Source organism: Thalassophryne amazonica, chromosome 13 (genome assembly GCF_902500255.1).
Source record: "Thalassophryne amazonica chromosome 13, fThaAma1.1, whole genome shotgun sequence".
Classification (NCBI taxonomy): domain Eukaryota; kingdom Metazoa; phylum Chordata; class Actinopteri; order Batrachoidiformes; family Batrachoididae; genus Thalassophryne; species Thalassophryne amazonica.
The window spans coordinates 68,765,911-68,785,375 of NC_047115.1; the positions used below are offsets into that span (position 1 = coordinate 68,765,911).

Genomic DNA, 19,465 nt, shown 5'->3' on the forward strand with positions numbered 1-19,465 from the left:
CTCAGCTCCGGATTTTTTTTTGGGGTTGACTCCCTTAGACTTCACCTAGAAGGCCATGAGCTACAAGGCAGTAGCTGGATTTGATTTCGGAGTTGCCTTCTCCTAGCCTTTGACTACTGTGACTATTAACACTGCTATTTACTGCTTTTGATAAAGATGATGACTGGGTTTGAGGGTTTATTTATTTATTTAATTTTTTGTGCTTTTGTTTTGTGTAACATTTATGAAGACAACACAGGTGATCTGTTAGTTCCCGTAACAGTTTATAAATATAATATAGAGATAAACTGACTATTAATACTGTGATTTACTGCTTTTGATAAAGATGATGACTGTGTTTGGGATTTTATTTTTTATTTATTTATTTTTCATGCATTTGTGATCCTGGGAATGCGCAATGTTTATGTGATTTGACCTTTGAATGCACCTGCGGTGCTTCAACTCAAAACTCGCTTATTGGGCTGGCTACTCCATAACGATCTTGTTGGTCTAGAACCAAGATGCTGCTCACTTGCTGGTGTGTTTGGGATCATTGCTGAAGCACCCATTTTAAGGGCATTTCCTCTTTGGCATAAGGCAACATGACTTCTTCTGTATTCAAACTGATCCATGATTCCTGGTATGTGATGAATAGACTCCACCATGCTTCACTGTTTTCACAGTGTACTGTGGCTTGAATTCAGTTTTGGACATTGTCTGGTAAACTGTCTGCAGCCTCTAGACCCAAAAACAACAATCTTGGTTTCATCAGTCCACAAAATGTTTCGCCATTTCTCTTGAGGCCAGTCAATATGTTGTTTGGCAAATTGTAACCTCTTCAGCTTGTCTTTTTTTAAACAATGGAACTTTGTGGGGGCTTCTTGCCCATAGCTTGGCTTCACATAGGCATCTTCTAATTGGTACATTACTCACAGGTAACATTAGACCTTCTGTGATCACCCTGGAGATGATCATTGGCTGAGTCTTTGCCATTATGGCTATTCTTCCATCCATTTTAATGGTGGTTTTCCATTTTCTTTCATGTCTTCCCAGTTTTTGTTGCCATTAAACAACTGAGATCATTTTAGCTGAGCAGCCTATCATTTTCTGCACTTCTTTATATGTTTTTCCCTGTCCTATCAACTTTTTAATCAAAGTACACTGTTCTTCTGAACAATGTCTGGAATGATCCATTTTACTCAGATTTTCAGAGAAAAATGCCATACAACCAGCATGTACAATATTTGCTGCCTTTGTCCTTAAAGAAGGGCCACCTGTTTGACCCCTGTTTTTTTTCCACAAAGAAAAATGCAGGCACTGCTATTTTTGAACAGCCTAATACTTTTTCTTAACTTTCTGTAAAATAATAAATTTGATCAAATGTTCTTCACGTTTTGATTTGGCACAAAGTCTGTAGTGTCCCTAATGCATTAGCATGTATGGAAACAAAAGCTATTCAAAGAATTTTGAGCTTTACTCACTTTTTTGAAAACACACTGCTATTATTTTGACTACAACTGCCCTGAGGCAAAATTACAGTGTCACTGCCCAATATACCTGACAGTATGACATGAGTACTAATGATCAATCATGGCACTGCCTTCTCATTTGGGCATCTCTGCTTGTACTGTGTCAACAGCATAGACAGTGTTGCATGATAGGGCTCCATGCTGACCCTGCAAGAAAAACAGCCACCTACTTTAATCTTTCAGGGTCAGGAAGGGGGGGGGGGGGGTACAAATAGCTTGCAGCCACGTCAGGGCTTTATTTCACTTACACCAAAACCTCTGCAGCCCCTGCACCCTCCTGTTCCTGTGAACCATGCAAAAAGCTTATTCATGTGTCAGAACAGACGTGTCGTGCCTCTTTTCTAATGCAGGATGATCCTATCCTGAGCCACATGGTTACACAGAGCATTATGTAATTATGTGTCACACTGAATAATGCCCTCTAAAGCACACACACAGTATTAGAAACATTCACACCAGCATTCATCATGTTATCATAAATATGTACACCTGCTTTGTGACTGCCAGCTGTTCCTTTTCTTTCACCATAGTTACTGTGGGGTGAAGTGTGAGGAGTTAATTGCCACAATGGACTGCAAGATGAATGACCTTGGTACAAGAAGGATGGATGGAAAAGGAGGGGTTTGGAAAAAGTAGAGGTAGCAGTGGTGAATTACTGACTGAAAACTAGTCCTAATTCCCGAACACTTAGAGCAAACCCAGTGCTGGTAATTAATTCTTGTTGCTCATTAACTTTGAAATGCATATCAACACCAACATCCCTGTGACAAGAACAAATTGTTACACTTGTCTACAAGATCATTATTAATGCCCAAACTAGCATTTGACATATTCCGACATCAGGTTTTTCCAGAGTAACTTTGGGTTTATTTGATCTATACATAATTACGTGAACAATCCACCCAACATCAGTCTGACATAAAAGAAAAGTTCACATTTGGCTCGAATGCATTCCATAACAATTTGGGCTTTAAAAAAGTACCATTCTACAAGAGAGTGTAGGATTTCATCTGTCATCACAGTATACAGGCCCAGTGGGCTGCTACCAATAGTGACAGTGACCCTAGAAAAATGCAAAATGAGAAAAATCAGTCAGAAAGGATGAAGAAGGAAAAAGTGTAAATGTTCTCCACCTGTAAAACAAGTCCTCGTTTGGGTGTCATCTTGTTGCCCCTCCAGGGCACCAAAGCAGCTGAAACTGATGAACAACCCCCTCTGCTACTTACCTGAACGGGTCAATATCCCAGACACTGAACTGAGTTGATGCTATACGTTGATTAGAGTGTTCTTTTAATTTTTTGGGGGGGAAAAATTTGATTGACTGTCAGTTTGACTTTTAGTCCCAATATAAATTGCGTAACAGTATCAGTCATTTCCTCATGGCCTGCATTCAGTTAAATGAACCAACTGAAATGCAGATTTATATGCAGACTTGTGTTCTGATGTCAATTTTGCCTCCTGATGACTTCAAGCAAAACTGACATGTTCAGGGTATTCAAAATGTTCAGCTTTCATAAATATGGCATAAAACAGACATGCAGATGCGCACGCGCACACACACACACACACACACAGACACACACAAAGTTCAATGCCACTGCTCGACTCTAAAGGTCATGTTAGGATAATATTAAACTGATACTATCCTATCAGTAAAGAAAACTATCTTAATTATACTGCAGTTAATCGATACAACTGCTGCTTCATTATAGCTTCCAGCAGCAGGAGCAACAAATATTTGGATATCTTTCAATTTCAATTTCATTCAATTTATTTAATTTTTAGCACCCAATCACAACTAAATTGCCTCAAGGTGCTTCACACAAGTAAGGGCTAACCTTACCAACCCCGAGAGCAAGCACAAAGGCGACAATGGTAAGGAAAAACTCCGTCTGATGATTTGAGGAAGAAACCTCAAGCAACTGACAATACAAATATACAGGAAATTTTGGGAGTCCATGCTGGTGCAAAGGACTGAAGGCCTGCAGAAGAAGACACCCACTCCCATATCTGGATGGAGTCAGACCTCAGAGAGAAAAAACAGAATTAGGCGGCAGAAAGACAACAAATACAGTATAGTTTGTCAACATTAAACAACAAGAAAAACACAAGAAATATATAAGGTGACTGCTGGACACAAGCCCTAAGCTTCCCGAAAAGACACAGAATTTAGATAAAATTGAGGCCGTGGCCCACTCCGTTTACTAATAAAATTAATTTAAAATGGTAGAAAGCATAGTAACATACTATGCCACTATGCTAGCCATAAAGGGAAAACAAGTGCATCTTAAGTCTGTACTTGAAAGTCTCTACAGAATCTGACTGTTTTATTGATGCAGGGAGATCATTCCACAGAACAGGAGCATGAGGGGAAAAAGCTCTATGGTCCGCAGACTTTTTATTCACCCTAGGGACATAATGTAGTCCTGCACCCCGAGAACCCAGAGCCCGAGCCGGTACGTAGGGTTTAAGTAGGTCAGCTGAGTAGGGAGGTGCTAGTCCATAAACACTTTCTGCTTCATGTCAAAAGTCTGGCAGCAGTATTAATGCTGGACTGTGGTAAACCAGAAAAGAGAACATTGTAGTAGTCCAATCTAGAAGAAACAAATGCATGAATCAGGGTCTCTGCATCAGCCATAGACAAAATGGGACGAATCTTTGCTATATTTCACAGCTGAAAGAAAGCAAACCTTCTAATATCTCTAAGGTGGAGGTCAAAGGACAACGTAGGATCAAAAATGAAAGGTTCCTCACTTAGTACTGTGATGTATGGCTCACGAGCCTAGGCTAAGCATTAGCTGGTTAAATCGATGCCGATGTCTCACTGGACCAAGAACCATCATTTCAGAAAGTTGCTAGACATCCAGCTTTTCACTGAAGCAAGACAACCTTCTAAGGATTTTATGAGAATAAGATTGACTGAGTATCATCATCACAGCAATGAAAGGTAATCCCAAAAGGCCACAATATGTGCCCAAGGGTTGCTATATAAAAGGAGAAAAGCAGGGGGTCAAAGACGGACCCCTAAAGAAAGAACATCTGTTTCATTCATTCATTTTCAGACGCTTATCTGGGTCTGGGTCACAATGGCAGTTGAACAAGCAGCTCAACCCACATAGGTCAACAAGGTCCCGCGTGCACCTTCCCTCCCCCAACAACCCTAGAAATTTGGTATCATTAGTAAACTAATGATGTCTAGATTAGAAAAATAACTCCTAATAGAACAAACACTGGGCCTCATGATGACATACAACAACACTGGATTTGGATTACTACACTGTCAATCACCCTATTACTGAATATAAAACTGTCAAAGAATGCCTGTGAGTAGCAGAAAAGGCCACAAGAGTATGTCATTACAACTTTCGACATGGGGCTTTGTATGGAAACATAACCTCTGATCTGAACAAGAAAGCTGTGCACATAATTCAAAAAGGCAGTCAATTATATTTAAAGACAGCTTTCATTTGCTTAAAATATAACGATTTGGTAACAATGGAAAAAAAAAATATCAGGCTTGTCTGGTTTTCACACTATGACGAACACCAGCACCTCTGAGATATACCCATTATTTTGGCTTCCCTGAGTGGTTGGCCAATGTAACCGCCGAAACCCTGTTTCGCAGTGAACCAAATGGTTCTCCCAACAATGCCTAGTTTCACTACATTTTGCATTTCAAATACATTAAACTCAAATGGCTTTGTGTCCTGAATATCACCCCCATTTGAGACATACATTACAAATAGACTGAGCTATCAACAGACAGAGTGATAGAGACAAACAGAGATTTCACAACGTGGTCTGACCTGGAGACTGTCCATCTTCTTGAAGCATTTGACCAGAATCACTCTGGCCAGCAGGAGAAGGAAGGGGTTCACCACCAGGCTGTAGACTGACTCTCCGTCCAGAAGCAAACTTGCCTGGAAAGCCTCATCCAGGTTTTCTGGCTGACAATCATAAGGACATAGATAAATAGGTAAGTAGGCTCCATGAACAAGAGAGGGTAGGGGACAAAACAAGCAAAACCTCTTAGTGCAGCATATAACAGCAAATTTATAGAGGAATCTTTCAAATGGTGATACAACCACGTTTGTCACAAATGCTCCTCAGACATTACTCTTTTGAAAAAACAGACAAGCCACTTTAATTTCAACAGGCAGCCAGGATCTCAAGCTCTTTGGTTCACCACACCCAAGGATATGTTTGAAACTTAACACCATATTACATATTAGCAAGCAGCATTTTGTTAATAATCACCAGCCTTGAATAAAGGCCTGCCTTATCTTGATGACGGTTCTGAGCACGGTTTGAAAAAAATAAACAGCCAGTTTTTAATCACGGAAATACAGTACCCACTTTCGTCAAATCGGCAAGTCAGTGCTGAATTTCATTTAATACCTCTGTTACTGGGGACATCCAGACTTGCTTTGTCCGGTACATGCGAGGGATTTTTAATGGAAATGCATCATGATTGGATAGGAAATTTTGTCTGATGTGAACGAAAATCTGTTACACAAAATCCAGCATATATGGTGTTTATTACATGGAAAACCATACAAAAACACTGGGACTTTTGCTTTTGTCCTTTGAGTGCCAAAATCCGGTTTATACAATGATGGTTTAGGAGAGTTTTACTGTAAACTGAATTGAACACATTACAGTACATCAAGGTCAAATGAAATCCCTAACAGATGACGAAGAAGGTGATTAAAAGACATCGGTCTGTAAAGGCTCAAAAGAATATTTCCAACACTCTGGAATCAAACAGTGAGAGTAATCATCTTCAAATGAAGAAATAGTGAACCTCTCCAGAAGTGAACTTCTAAAAGTCCTCCAAGAGGACAGGGATAACTCAAAGAATTCAGGATTTTATTATATATATATATATATATATATATATATATATATATATATATATATATATATATATATATATATATATATATATATATATATATAAAATAGAGCCATGATTATAAATCCATCCATCCAAGAAACTAGAGGGCTTTCAACCTTAATAGGAGGTCTGTTAGAAAAGTTTCAGACCTTTTTATTTTTGTTATTTTTTTCAAAAACTATATGGATTTGAATCATATGCGCTTGCATCAGCCAAGCTTGAACCTTCGTACGCATGCGTGAGTTTTTTCACACCTGTCGGTTGCGTCATTCGCCTGTGGGCAGGCTTTGAGTGAACACTGGTCCACCCCTCCGTCGGATTTTCATTGTCAGGGAAATGGCTGAGCGACTGCCGCTTTGCTCCATGAAAATTTTTTCAGAAACTGTGTGAGACAGCCAGGTGGAAACCATTTGGAAAATTCAGATGGCTTTCGGTGAAGATTCTATCGGCGTCACACAGATTAAGGAGGATTACAACTGGATTAAAGACGGCCCACAGCGGCAGAGAGCACGCAGCACTCCGAGCGGCCATCGACAGGCTGAAACGACCAGATCATTTCCAAAGTGAAGGCTGTGTTGATCCAGGACGTCGTGTGACTACCAGAGAAATCACAGAAAATGTGGACATCAGCACTTTTGCGGCACATTCCACTGTTACAGGAGATTTTGTAATGAAAGACGTGCGGAGGAATTTGCGCGTCGGAACGGAGCCGTTCATGGCGCACAACAAAAAACACCTCCGTGTTGGAAACCATTCGGAAGATTCAGACAGCTTTCGGTGGCTTTTCAGTCGAGTGAGTATCCGAGAAATTGTGTAACAGCTGGGCATGCTACAACATGTCCTGTGAGACTTCCAACACGGAAGTGTTTTTTGTTGTGCCCCATTACGCGGCTCCATCCCGACACGCAAATTCCTCCGCACATCTTTCATTACAAAATCTCCTGTAACAGTGGAATGTGCCGCAAAAGTGCTGATGTCCACATTTTCTGCGATTTCTCTGGTAGTCACATGACGTCCCGGATCAACACAGAACTTTCAAAAGTAGTCACTTTGGAAATGATATGGTCGTTTCAGCCTGTTGATGACCGCTCAAAGTGCGGCGCGCTCTCCGCCGCTGTGGGCCGTCTTTAATCCGGCTGTAATTCTCCTTAATCTGTGCAATGCCGATAGAATCTTCACCGAAAGCCATCTGAATTTTCCGAATGGTTTCCACCTGGCTGTCTCACACAGTTTCTGAAAATATTTTCATGGAGCAAAGCAGCAGTCGCTCAGCCATTTCCCTGACAATGAAAATCCGATGAGGGGGCTGGGCCAGTGCTCACTCACAGCCTGCCCACAGGCGAATGACGCAACCGACAGGCGTGAAAAAACTCACGCATGCGCACGGAGGTTCAAGCTTGGCTGATGCAAGCGCACGATTCAAATCCATATAGTTTTTGAAAAAAATAAAAAGGTCGGATACTTTTCTAACAGACCTCGTATATCACCGTTCATAACTCCACCACCAGAAAGATGGGGGAGGAATTAAAGCTCCTCTGAATTTCGTGACCCCTTGATGACCCTCAAGCTTCTGAAAACTGCCATATAAATGAATGAGTCAAAAGTGGAACTGTGAGCAAAACAGCTGCTGTTACACCTCCAGAAACAAAATTCCACAAAAAGAACATTAAATCTGTGGTGACACATGGTGGTGGTGGCAGCATGTCGGGGTCAAGATTATTTGCTGCTTCAGGACCTGTCACAACTGACAGTCATAAGATTTGAGCTCTATACTGAAAAATACCATCCAAATATCAGTTGTACAACTGCAACTAAAGCACGACGAGGTATTGCAGGATGATGGTGAGCCAAAGAATAATAGAAACTCTACTTGTGACTGGCTCAACAGAAACAAAGCTCAAGTTTTGCAGTGTGTCAGTTGTATTTCTGCAATAAAGGACCAAAGACAGTGACGTTAACGCCTGTTAAAGTTAAAGGCTTCTACTGCTAAAAGTGGCACAGACACCGATGAACTTCATGTGGTAATTACTTTTTCCACAAGGGTGATACAGAAGTTTAATAATTGTTATTCTTCTATCACATATTTTTTTCCCATGGCACCATACATGCCCACGTGCACAGTTTTTCTTGTTATACAGTTGTATGTAAAAGTTTGGGCACCCCTGATGATTTTCCTTTATAAATCATTGGTTGTTTGGATCAGCAATTTCAGTTAAATATCATATAGCAGACAATCACAGCAATATTTGAGAAGTGAAATTAAGTTTGTAGGATTTACAGAAAGTCTGCAATAATTCTTTAAACAAAATTAGGCAGGTGCATAAATTTGGGCACCCCAACAGAAAAAATAAAATAAATATTTAGTAGATCCTCCTTTTGCAGAAATAACAGCCTCTAAATGCTTCCTATAGTTTCCAGTGAGAGGCTGGATTCTGGTTGAAGGTATTTTGGACCATTATTCTTTACAAAACATCTCTAGTTCAGTCAGGTTTGTTGGTTTCTGAGCATGGACAGTCCCCTTAAAAATTACACCACAGATTTTCAATAATATTCAGGTCTAGGGACTGAGATGGCCATTCCAGAACGTTGTACTTGTTCCTCTGCATGAATGCCTTAGTAGATTTTGAGCAGTGTGTAGGGTCGTTGTCTTGTTGAAAGAAACTTCAACTTTGTCACTGATTCATGAACATTGTTCTCAAGAATCTGCTGATATTGACTGGAATCCATGTGACCCTCAACTTTAATAAGATTCCCAGTAGCTGCACTGGCCATACAGCCCCACAGCATGATGGAACCACCTCCAGATTTTACTGTAGATAGCAAGCATTTTTCTTGGAATGGTGTGTTCTTTTTCAGCCATGCATACCGCCCCTTGTTATATCCAAATAACTCAATTTTAGTTTCATCAGTCCACAGCACCTTATTCCAAATTGAAGCTGGCTCGTCCAAATGTGCTTTAGCATACCTCAAGCGACTTCTGTTTGTGCCATGCATGCAGAAAAGGCTTCCACTGCATTACAGCATCATACAGTATCTCTTTGTACAAAGTGCGCTGTATAGTTGAACGATGCACAAAGACACTATCTACAGCGAGATCATGTAGGTCTTTGGAGCAGGTCTGTAGGTTGTCTATGACTGCTCTCACCATCCTTCGCTTCAGCTTATCTGAGATTTTTTTTTTTGACCTGCCACTACGGGCCTTAACTAGTACTGTGCCTGTGGTCTTCCATTTCCTCACTATGTTCCTCACAGTGGAAACTGACAGCTGAAATCTCTAAGATAGCTATTTGTATCCTTCCCCTAAACCACAATGTTGAAAAATCGGGTCATCTGAGAGTTGATTAGTGGCTCCCATGTTGCCAGTCATTAGATGAGATGCAAAAAGGGGAAATATTTGCAAATGGCCAGCTTAAATACCCTATGTCATGACTGGATTCACCTGTGCAAGGAGGTCAAGGGTCAATGAGCTTACCAAACAATTTTGTGTTGCAATAATTAGTGCTAAAGGTATTCAAATCAATAAAATGACAAAGGTGCAAAATTTGTGCACCTACCCAATTTTGTTTAATTATTGCACACTTTCTGTAAATACTAGAAACTTCATTTCAATTCTCAAATATCAGTGTGTTTGTCTGCTATATGATATATTTAACTGAAATTTCTGATTCAGACAACCAATTTATAATGGAAAATTGTGAAAATTATCAGGGGTGCCCAAACTTTTACATATAACTGTAATTCTCTTGAATGTTAAGACAAGACAATATCCCCATGGTCATTACTAAAGTTTGTCTGCAAAACAAATGCATAAATAAAAATCTAATCAATCTGATATTTGGTCCCCTGATGACAACTTTTCCATGTTTGCTCCCCGTTACCCCGAGCGACCGTGCTCGGCTGGACGTACCTCCTTTTTGTGACAGCACAGATAAATCATTGATCCCAAAGGAATTACTTCCTTAAAAGAAATGGCCTTCTCTATTGGTGTAATGACAGTGTGAAATACACTTTTCTCTTCTTGTTGCCACATTGCCAAAAGAAGCAAGCTCCTCAAGCCTGTGTAATTAGGACCCCACAGACGCTTCATTAAAGGGACCTTCTCCAGCATCGTGTACAGTTCGACCTGCTTCTGCTCTGCTGAATTCATACCAACAAACCGCTCACACTCTAAGCTTCTGACAACCTCATGTGAATCTACAAGGCCACCACTCTTTACAAGACACGTCAAGCACAAAATCTGTAAATGCATGGAACATTTTACGTCACTATTTCACTATTATCTTGTGGCTCCTCCCATTTCTGCACAGGGGTCACCAAAGCAGATCCTGCATTTATCTGTCTGATGACTTTGCACAGAATACACTTTCTGACATCCATGGAGATTGGGCCACATATGACTTCCATAAGAATTGCTTTTACCGTTTAAAAATAAAACTAAATAAATAAATGTAAACATAATGACACGTCATGTTTTTTACTACCACCATAACAAGAGGTTGCCGAAGCAAAAAATAACTGAGATGCTTTTTACAATAATGAGAATTAAAATAAGGTCTGACTTATTTTAATGCCAAGAGCTATGCAGCTTTTTTGGGCAACAGTTGAGGGTTCTCTTTAAATATAGATCACCAAGTGTCCTGGAAGCATTATTTCACATCCACAATATCGCAGAGGCAGACAATAAAAAATGAATTAAATAAATAAAATACTTGCAGGACTTTAAGAAATAATTTGTTTCCAACCCGGTTTGAGTGTTGCACAATGCCTTAAACATGAAGTGGTTTGGATAACAGTAAATGTGATGAAGACTGAGGCCTTGGCCAAGGACACAGCAGACATGGTAGAGTATCCCATTTTCTTTCATAATACTTGTAATATTTACATTTGTTTGAGTAGCACTCCACACTTCGTTACACAGCAAAATACAGCTAAATGGAGGACTGCTGACCTTAGTAGACATATGTGCTCGCTCAGCATCACCGAGTCCAGCACATCGTTATTCAGCTCTACATTTAGAAATGGTTCACCAACAATACAAATACATGAAGGCTGTTTGATTAGACAGATGGATGGATCATTACACAGCCTTGAGGATAATAGTAACTGAGAATAAAAAAACTCAGCAGTGGTGGTTCAAATATAACCTTATTCATTCTGATTTTTCATTCGAGTCTTTATAAGAACTGAACTTAACATCTACAGCAAGGGTGCCCAACCTTTTTTAAACCAAGATCTACTTTTAAAGTTGACAATGTATCGAGATCGACCAAGCCATATTGAACGCCATAGCGTAGCCACAATTTATTGTCCACCAATATAACACAACTTTCTGTCAAAGATAAATAATAATAATAATAATAATAATAATAATAATACATTGACGCAAATGTGCATAGTGCAAAGAATAAGCACAAGTTCTATTACAACCCCAATTCCAATGAAGTTGGGACGGTGTGTAAGATACAAATAATAAAATACAGTGATTTGCAAATCCTCTTCAACCTAAATTCAATTGAATACAGCACAAAGACAAGATATTTAATGTTCAAACTGAAAAACTTTATTGATTTTGTGCAAATATTTGCTCATTTTGAAATGGATGCCTGCAACAGGTTTCAAAAAAGCTGGGACAGTGGTATGTTTACCACTGTGTTACATCACCTTTCCTTCTAACAACACTCAAGCATTTGGGAACTGAGGACACTTTTTTGAAGCTTTGTAGGTGGAATTCTTTCCCATTCTTGCCTGATGTACGACTTCAGGTGTTCAACAATCCAGGGTCTCTGTTGTCGTATTTTGTGCTTCATAATGCGCCACACATTTTCAATGGGCGACAGGTCTGGACTGCAGGCAGGCCAGTCTAGTACCCGCACTCTTTTACTATCAAGCCATGCTGTTGTAACACGTGCAGAATGTGGCTCGGCATTGTCTTGCTGAAATAAGCAGGCACGTCCTTGAAAAAGACGTTGCTTGGATGGCAGCATGTATTGCTCCAAAACCCGGATGTACCTTTCAGCACTGATGGTGCCATCATAGATGTGTAAGTTGCCCATGCCAAGGGCACAAACACACCCCCATACCAACACAGATGCTGGCTTTTTAACTTTGCGCTGGTAACGATCTGGATGGTCTTTTTCCCCTTTTGTCCAGAGGACACAACGTCCATGATTTCCAAAAACAATTTGAAACGCAGACTCAGACCACAGCACACGTTTCCACTTTGTGTCTGTCCATTTCAAATGAGCTCGGGCCCAGAGAAGGCAGCTGCGTTTCTCAATGTTGTTGGCTTTCGCTTTGCATGGTGTAGTTTTAACCTGCACTTGTAGACGTAGCGATGAACTGTGTTAACTGACAATGGTTTTCTGAAGTGTTCCTGAGACTACACAGTAAGATCCTTTACACAATGATGTCAGTTTTTAATGCAGTGCCGCCTGAGGGATCAAAGGTCACGAGCATTCAATGTTGGTTTTTGGCCTTGCCGCTTATGTGTAGAAAGTTCTCCAGATTCTCTGAAACGTCTGATTATATTATGGACTGTAGATGATGGAATCCCTAAATTCCTTGCAATTGAACAATGAAAAACATTGTTCTTAAACTGTTGGACTATTTTCTCACACAGTTGTTCACAAAGTGGTGATCCTCGCCCCATCTTTGCTTGTGAATGGCTGAGCCTTTTAGGGATGCTCCTTTTATACCCAATCATGACACTCACCTGTTTCCAAGTAACCTGTTCACCTGTGGAATGTTCCAAACAGGTGTTCTCTGACCATTGTCGCCCTTGTCCCAGCTTTTTTGAGACATGTTGCAGGCATCCATTTCAAAATGAGCAGATATTTGCACAAAAACAAGAACATTTACCAGTTTGAACATTAAAATCTGTCTTTGTGGTGTATTCAATTGAATATAGGTTGAAGAGGATTTGCAAATTACTGTATTCTGTTTTTATTTAATATTTCACACAATGTCCCAACTTCATTGGAATTGGGGTTGTAAGTCTCAATTTCTCCCTTTTTAATAAGCATCAGGGTTTTTTCTCTTCACATCAGGTTTCCACCCTGAGATATTCTGTCACAGCAAATTCACAGAATGGAAATGTTTCTCTCAATTTGGTGGGTCACGTGACAGTCGCTTTGACATTGTATATTCTACTAATATAAGAATATACACAAATGAGATTCATTTTTCTATGATGTCCTGAATGTTCCAGCTGAGTTTTTTCAGATTTCTTTCAACTTGGTCCAGAAATTATTGAAAAATCTTACTTTCACCCTGGCTGGCATGGCTGTTTCATTTATTTATTTATATTATTTGATATTTTCGCAGAGAAGCGCTCCGCAAAAGCAGCGCCACAGGTGGGTTAAGAGCAGTCTTTGATATTAATATCTTTAATATGATGCGAGCGTCCGAAGCTCTTATTCCTGATTATTTCCCATCTTTAACTTGATAATGAAATTAACTGCGGATCAGAGTAGTATCTCCTGTCATGACAGACAGTGTGTTTGACAAGCTGATGGTATTATTTTCTATCTGAACTGGGGCAAACAAATTCATTCAAGTGTATTATATAAATAGTCTGATCCGCTTCTGTATTTGTTTTGACAAATAGTGGCTGTACAAATGTAGGATTGAATTTGAATAAATGTAACAGCACAGTAATAGCATGGAAAATGTAGATTTATCCTGAAATGCTCTTAAAAACATTGATTATGTCCACATTGATTTCTATTTATGTCTGGTTGTTAGACGTTAACCAAGATGGTGGCACTCTGGCAACAGCCAGTGAAAGAGCGGATTGCTGCAGTCCTCCATCTAGTGGATTAAATAGAAATCGATGGTAGGAACAGAGGAATACACTGAAATAAATATAAAATCCTAGGTAAAACATTTATTTTTACTTTATTAATCTTACCTAAGGGAGATATTGGTAAATTAGCCTGTCTTTGAAAAGTTGGCCTTATATTGGACAATAAAGGAGTAAAATTGGCAGCATGCAGAGCTTGATGTGAACCAGTTACATTCACTCCCAAATACTTAAAACCAGAATGAGTCAGATGGAAAGGAAGATCAGTTTGTCCGAGTCGCTGTGTAGCTAGATTTATAGGCAAGCATTCACTTTTTTGTATGTTAAGCCTATATCCAGAAAAAGAGCCAAACTTTTGGTGTACTGCCATAGAAGTTAAACAGCCAGTTGGATTGGTGGCATATAAAAGTAAATCATCTGCATACAGAACAATCCTATGTTCTATACTTCCACAAGTCATGTCCTGGAACAAGGAAGGACAAGGAAGACTGTCTGACTTCCTGATAGTGACTCTACTGCTAAAGCAAAAAGTAATGGGGAGAGGGAACAACCTTGCCCTGTACCATGTGACAGAGTAAAATACTCAGAATTTACATTATTAGTACAGACAGAAGCTAAGGCGTACATATACAAGACATGAATCCAAGAAATAAATCTCACTGATAGAAGACAGTCCTCCAGGGATTTTATGGGAGTGAGATTTTCTGTGGTTATCAGCATGTAAAACTGAGTATTATCAGCGTAACAATGAAAGGCAATCCCAAAACTCTGCAGTATACGCCCAAGGGGTGCTACATACAAGGAGAAAAGCAAGGGGCCTAAAATGGATCCCTGTGGAACCCCAAATCTCATGTCACTAACGTTAGAGGTAGTGTTATTATACAAGGCGCATTGAGAATGACTGGACAGATATGACGTCAACCATGCAAAGGCACTTCCAGTAATCCCAAAAAGATTCTCCAATCTATCAAGCAAGATATGATGATCCACGGTATCAGACGCAGCACTGAGATCTAATAACACCAAAACCGTGGTGGTGTCTGAGTCCACTGGTCACAGAAGATCATTCACTACTTTAGTGAGAGCCGTCTCTGTGGAATGATATTTCCTAAAAGCAGACTGCAGTGGCTCAAAAAGATCATTCTCAGTGAGGTGGTCTACGAGCTGCCGTGAAACCACCTTTTCTAAAATTTTGGAACAGAATGATAGATTTGATATTGGCCTGTAATTTTTTAATACACTAGGGTCAAGATTAGATTTCTTAAGTAATGGTTTAATCACTGCAGATTTAAAACATTTCAGAACAGATCCAGAGGTTAATGACAGACTGATCATTTCCAGCACAGTCGGCTCAAGAGTGGACCACAGGCCCTTAAACAGTTTTGTTGGCATAGGATCAAATAAAAAGGTTGTGCTTTTTGTAGACGCCACAAGTTTCGCCAGCACACCTAATGAAATACTATTAAATTCTGTAAATCCAGGTAACACCTCAGTGGTAGCACCCACCTCCATAGCAGGTTTTAATGGCTGGGCCGAGGCGTGCTGAGATATGCTTACTTTATAAATGCACACCAGTGTCTATCAATTATGTGTCAGCGTTCAAAAATGGTTCCAATCAGTTTGGTTCACACAGAGGTAACACTTGATAAACACAGTCCCCAGCCAAAATTATCAAATCATTCAGAGGATGCTCACCCAGCTGTCTTAAAACAAGAAGTATTTTTTTGCTCACTAGCTCAACATATGGGCTTCATGAAACATCTTCATCTTCATCAAACAAATTTATTATATTATTATATATTTTAATTAGTTGTATATTGTTTTCTAGCTAAATTTGAATACATCCATATAAATAAAAATTGCAATCCCTCAATGTTAAGGGGGGAAAACAAAGAATTACCACGTGGTTTGCATTTCCACAACAAATACCAGCAAAAGTCAAAATGCAAAGTAGACTGAAGTCAGAGTGTACTTACAGACCTAAAGGAACTGCTGCACTTGTCTAATTGAAAGGAAACAGCACCAACAAACCAGCTGCCAACTGAAACAATTGAAAGGATTATAAAACTCCTTCAAGAACGAAATCCAACACAAAAAAAAAAAAAAAAGGAAAACCTACAGGCTATCCAAGGAAGAGGTCAAAGCTTCAGTACATAAAACTCAAAGCAATGCATCATGAAAACAGCAACTGCACAACATAAATTAAAAACAAATGGGCAGATAGAAGAATCACTTTTTGTGGCCTAACTGCAAGATATCTGAATGAGGACTAAATGAAAACCAGCACTGACACTGAAGAGAGCAAGGTTACAGTGGGCTCAAGAGAAACAATCAGTGCACATTGATGAGTGGAAGAAAGTGATATTTGGGAATATACAAGTCTGCAGTGGCCAGGGAGATGAAGCTGGAAGTTTTGTCTTGTTCAATTCTAATGAAACATGTAAAGCTAACGGCCAGAAGTAAAGATGTAATTTTCCCCTTCTAACTTACGATAAGGGGCTGCATCTCAGGTAAAGGACCAGGGAAGATGCCATCATTGCTTCAACAGTCAGAGCTGTGTACAGTGACATTCTGGGCAATTTTCTTATTCCATCAACAGAAAGCAGTTTTAGTAATGATTAAGTGTTTCGGGATAATTGTGCATCTTTCTGCCAAGCAAAGCGTGTAAAGATTTTTCTTCAGAAAATGTGCTATGAAATCAGTGACATCCAATACTCCAGATCCCAGTCTGATTGAAAATTTGTGATGGAGATTAGGAAAACTGCTACATGACAAGGCTCCATGCTGCAAAACTGTTCTGTTAACTGCTGTTTCAGGGAAGTTGGAAACAGCTTGATAACTTTGTTCATTAGTGAAGTCATAAAAGGATGCCATAAGCCAGAGGACTAACGACATTCTAATTGTTTTTAATAATTCCATCATTTCTTCTTTGCTCTGGGAAGCAAAATGACAGTTAAAATAAAATTAGATTTCATTTCAAGGTATGCTTTACAAACTTGCAACGTTCAGCTTGTCCAAGAAAAGAAAAAAAAATTGTTTTTTGTCATATTTACAATTTGTCAATTTGCTACAGGGTAAGAAAACTGGGTGAACACCCTTCATGTGTGATCCTCAGTATGTCCTACATGGGCACTGAGGCCCATTGGTCCAGTTTATCCCCAGAGTCTGGGTGAAGCAGATGAGAGTCTATGAATCCCTCTGGATCAGACGTCATTCCATCACAGGTTACTTCTCAAGCCAAATATGGCACCTGTTTCCAGCTGGGTGGACTGAGACAATGCAGATGAACCGTCTTGTCCAAGGACACAGACAGGTAGCGTGACAATGTGTGGTAATTCCATAATTTTGACCAGGGGTCACAGCACCTGTGTTAACTTAATAAAGTCAGCAGAAGCACATGCTACAAGCAATTGCAAAATACTAATCAATAACTCCACTCTACATCTTTTAAGTTTAAAAAAAGATTGTGGTTTTATGTTAAATTGGAGGTCTACTGTTAGATACAAATACAACACAATACAAATACAATGATACAGTCTATATTATAATAGCCAAGAGGCCTCTGTGTGTGTGCGCATGTGCATGGCTTTGATTATGGCGAAACTGGGGAGAGCTGACAGTTGCAGTTTGGCATGCTTATGTATTTTGGGTCAAGGATGAATGCTGTGAAAACAGAACATGGATAGGAAAAATATCTTTTGAGAAATTAACGATTTTAGCTAATCAGTAAACAATTGACGTTGTGCTGCAATGCACCATGGGAGTTCAGGGTTTTGAAGTTTTAAATGTTATTGTGGCTCATGTTAGTTTAACAGTGTTGTTAGTGTTACTGATTTGTTACATTTTTGTTGTTCAGTTGGTTTAGTCAGTTTAGTTAAGTGTTACGTTGCTCTTACCATGAGTGACTTAAGTGTCATGTTGGTACCATGAGTGAAATGTGTATTGCTTTTAATGTCTTCCGCCACCAATGTCTGTTAAATTAAAAACACCTGCTTACAGCAGATTGCAAAAAAAAAAAAAAAAAAAAAAAAACCTGTGGGGGTGTGTGTGCAATTTTGATCATGCACAAAATGGGGAGAGCTGACATATGCCATTTGGTATGCTTATGATGTATTTTGGGTCAAGGATGAATGGCACCAAAACCAAAAGCTGATAGGATTAATATTTTTAGAGAAGCTACATATATTAGCTAACAACACTGAACAATGGACATTGATATTTACATTCTGGACTCACCCACCAATCCAGCTGGGGGTGGTAAATCATCTATATATTGCTATAGCGTGAGTGCGTGCATGATTTTATGTAGTAAGTTCAATGCAAGTTATATTATGTATATAACTGTAAATACATTAAAAACAGAAGGATGACAAGAAAGTAAAAATACTTATTTCCATTGTGGTCCATTTAAAAACATCTAATGACAAAATAGAAGTAAAAATAATAATAAAACAGATAATAACAGTGTGTATACAATAAGAATCTGAACAACTTATAAATACATTAAGACAATAAATTAACATTTAAAAAAAATTATGTAATTAACAGGAAATAAAAGGGATGAGTTCTTCAAAAAAAAAAAAAAAAAAAAAAAAACTATTGAGGTCTAAGGTTCTAAAAACATTCTGGACTTTCACACCTTTCCAACTCATTATAGAAACTTTACCCAGTTCATTACCACCCTTGAAAAACATCAACTACCTATTTTATAAACACTACCCAATCTAGAGCCCATGGATCCCTACAGGCATCTCGCTAGTACAATTTATTTTTCTGCAATTTTGTCCCCCCATGCAATGTAACTGAAAACGTTGGATTGGGTACTCGGACGCATCATTGCTACAATGTTTCAATACAATGACGGTTGCACAAAACTAAACTTGTCCTTTAATAAGCACTGTATGATGTCATACCTGAGAAGAGAGGAGACCAGTGGGCAGCAAGTCTGGGACACTGAAAGTGATTGGAGGACCGGTCCAGTTACTCTGAGCAAACATATGGAGACAAGCAACAGCAACGACCATCAGCACCACCTCCCTGGAATGAACACACACACACACGCTGGACTGAATGGGTAGAAGCAATGAACAGAACAGATATTCATTGAAAGAAAGAAAAAAACCCACCACAGTTTAACTTTTTAATTAAAAATCGCATCCTGAAATAAAACCAATATTATCCCGCTTAAACTAATTGGAAACATAACATTCTTCTCAAATGTTTTCAGAGCTGAGTATATGTTTCACCTGGACACAGACG

The 19,465-nt window shown here is 39.3% G+C and overlaps 1 protein-coding gene across 1 annotated transcript in view; it reads right to left on the reverse strand.

Moving 5' to 3' along the window:
• Window positions 1–19,465, reverse strand: part of LOC117523175 (tetratricopeptide repeat protein 27-like) — a 78,858-nt gene that overhangs the window by 13,444 nt on the left and 45,949 nt on the right. Inside the window, exons 3-4 of the mRNA XM_034184618.1 lie at window positions 19,120–19,243; window positions 5,315–5,455 (exon numbers count right to left, since the gene is read on the reverse strand). Of these exons, the coding sequence (XP_034040509.1) occupies window positions 5,315–5,455; window positions 19,120–19,243 (265 nt within the window). The remainder of the gene's footprint in view (window positions 1–5,314; window positions 5,456–19,119; window positions 19,244–19,465) is intronic.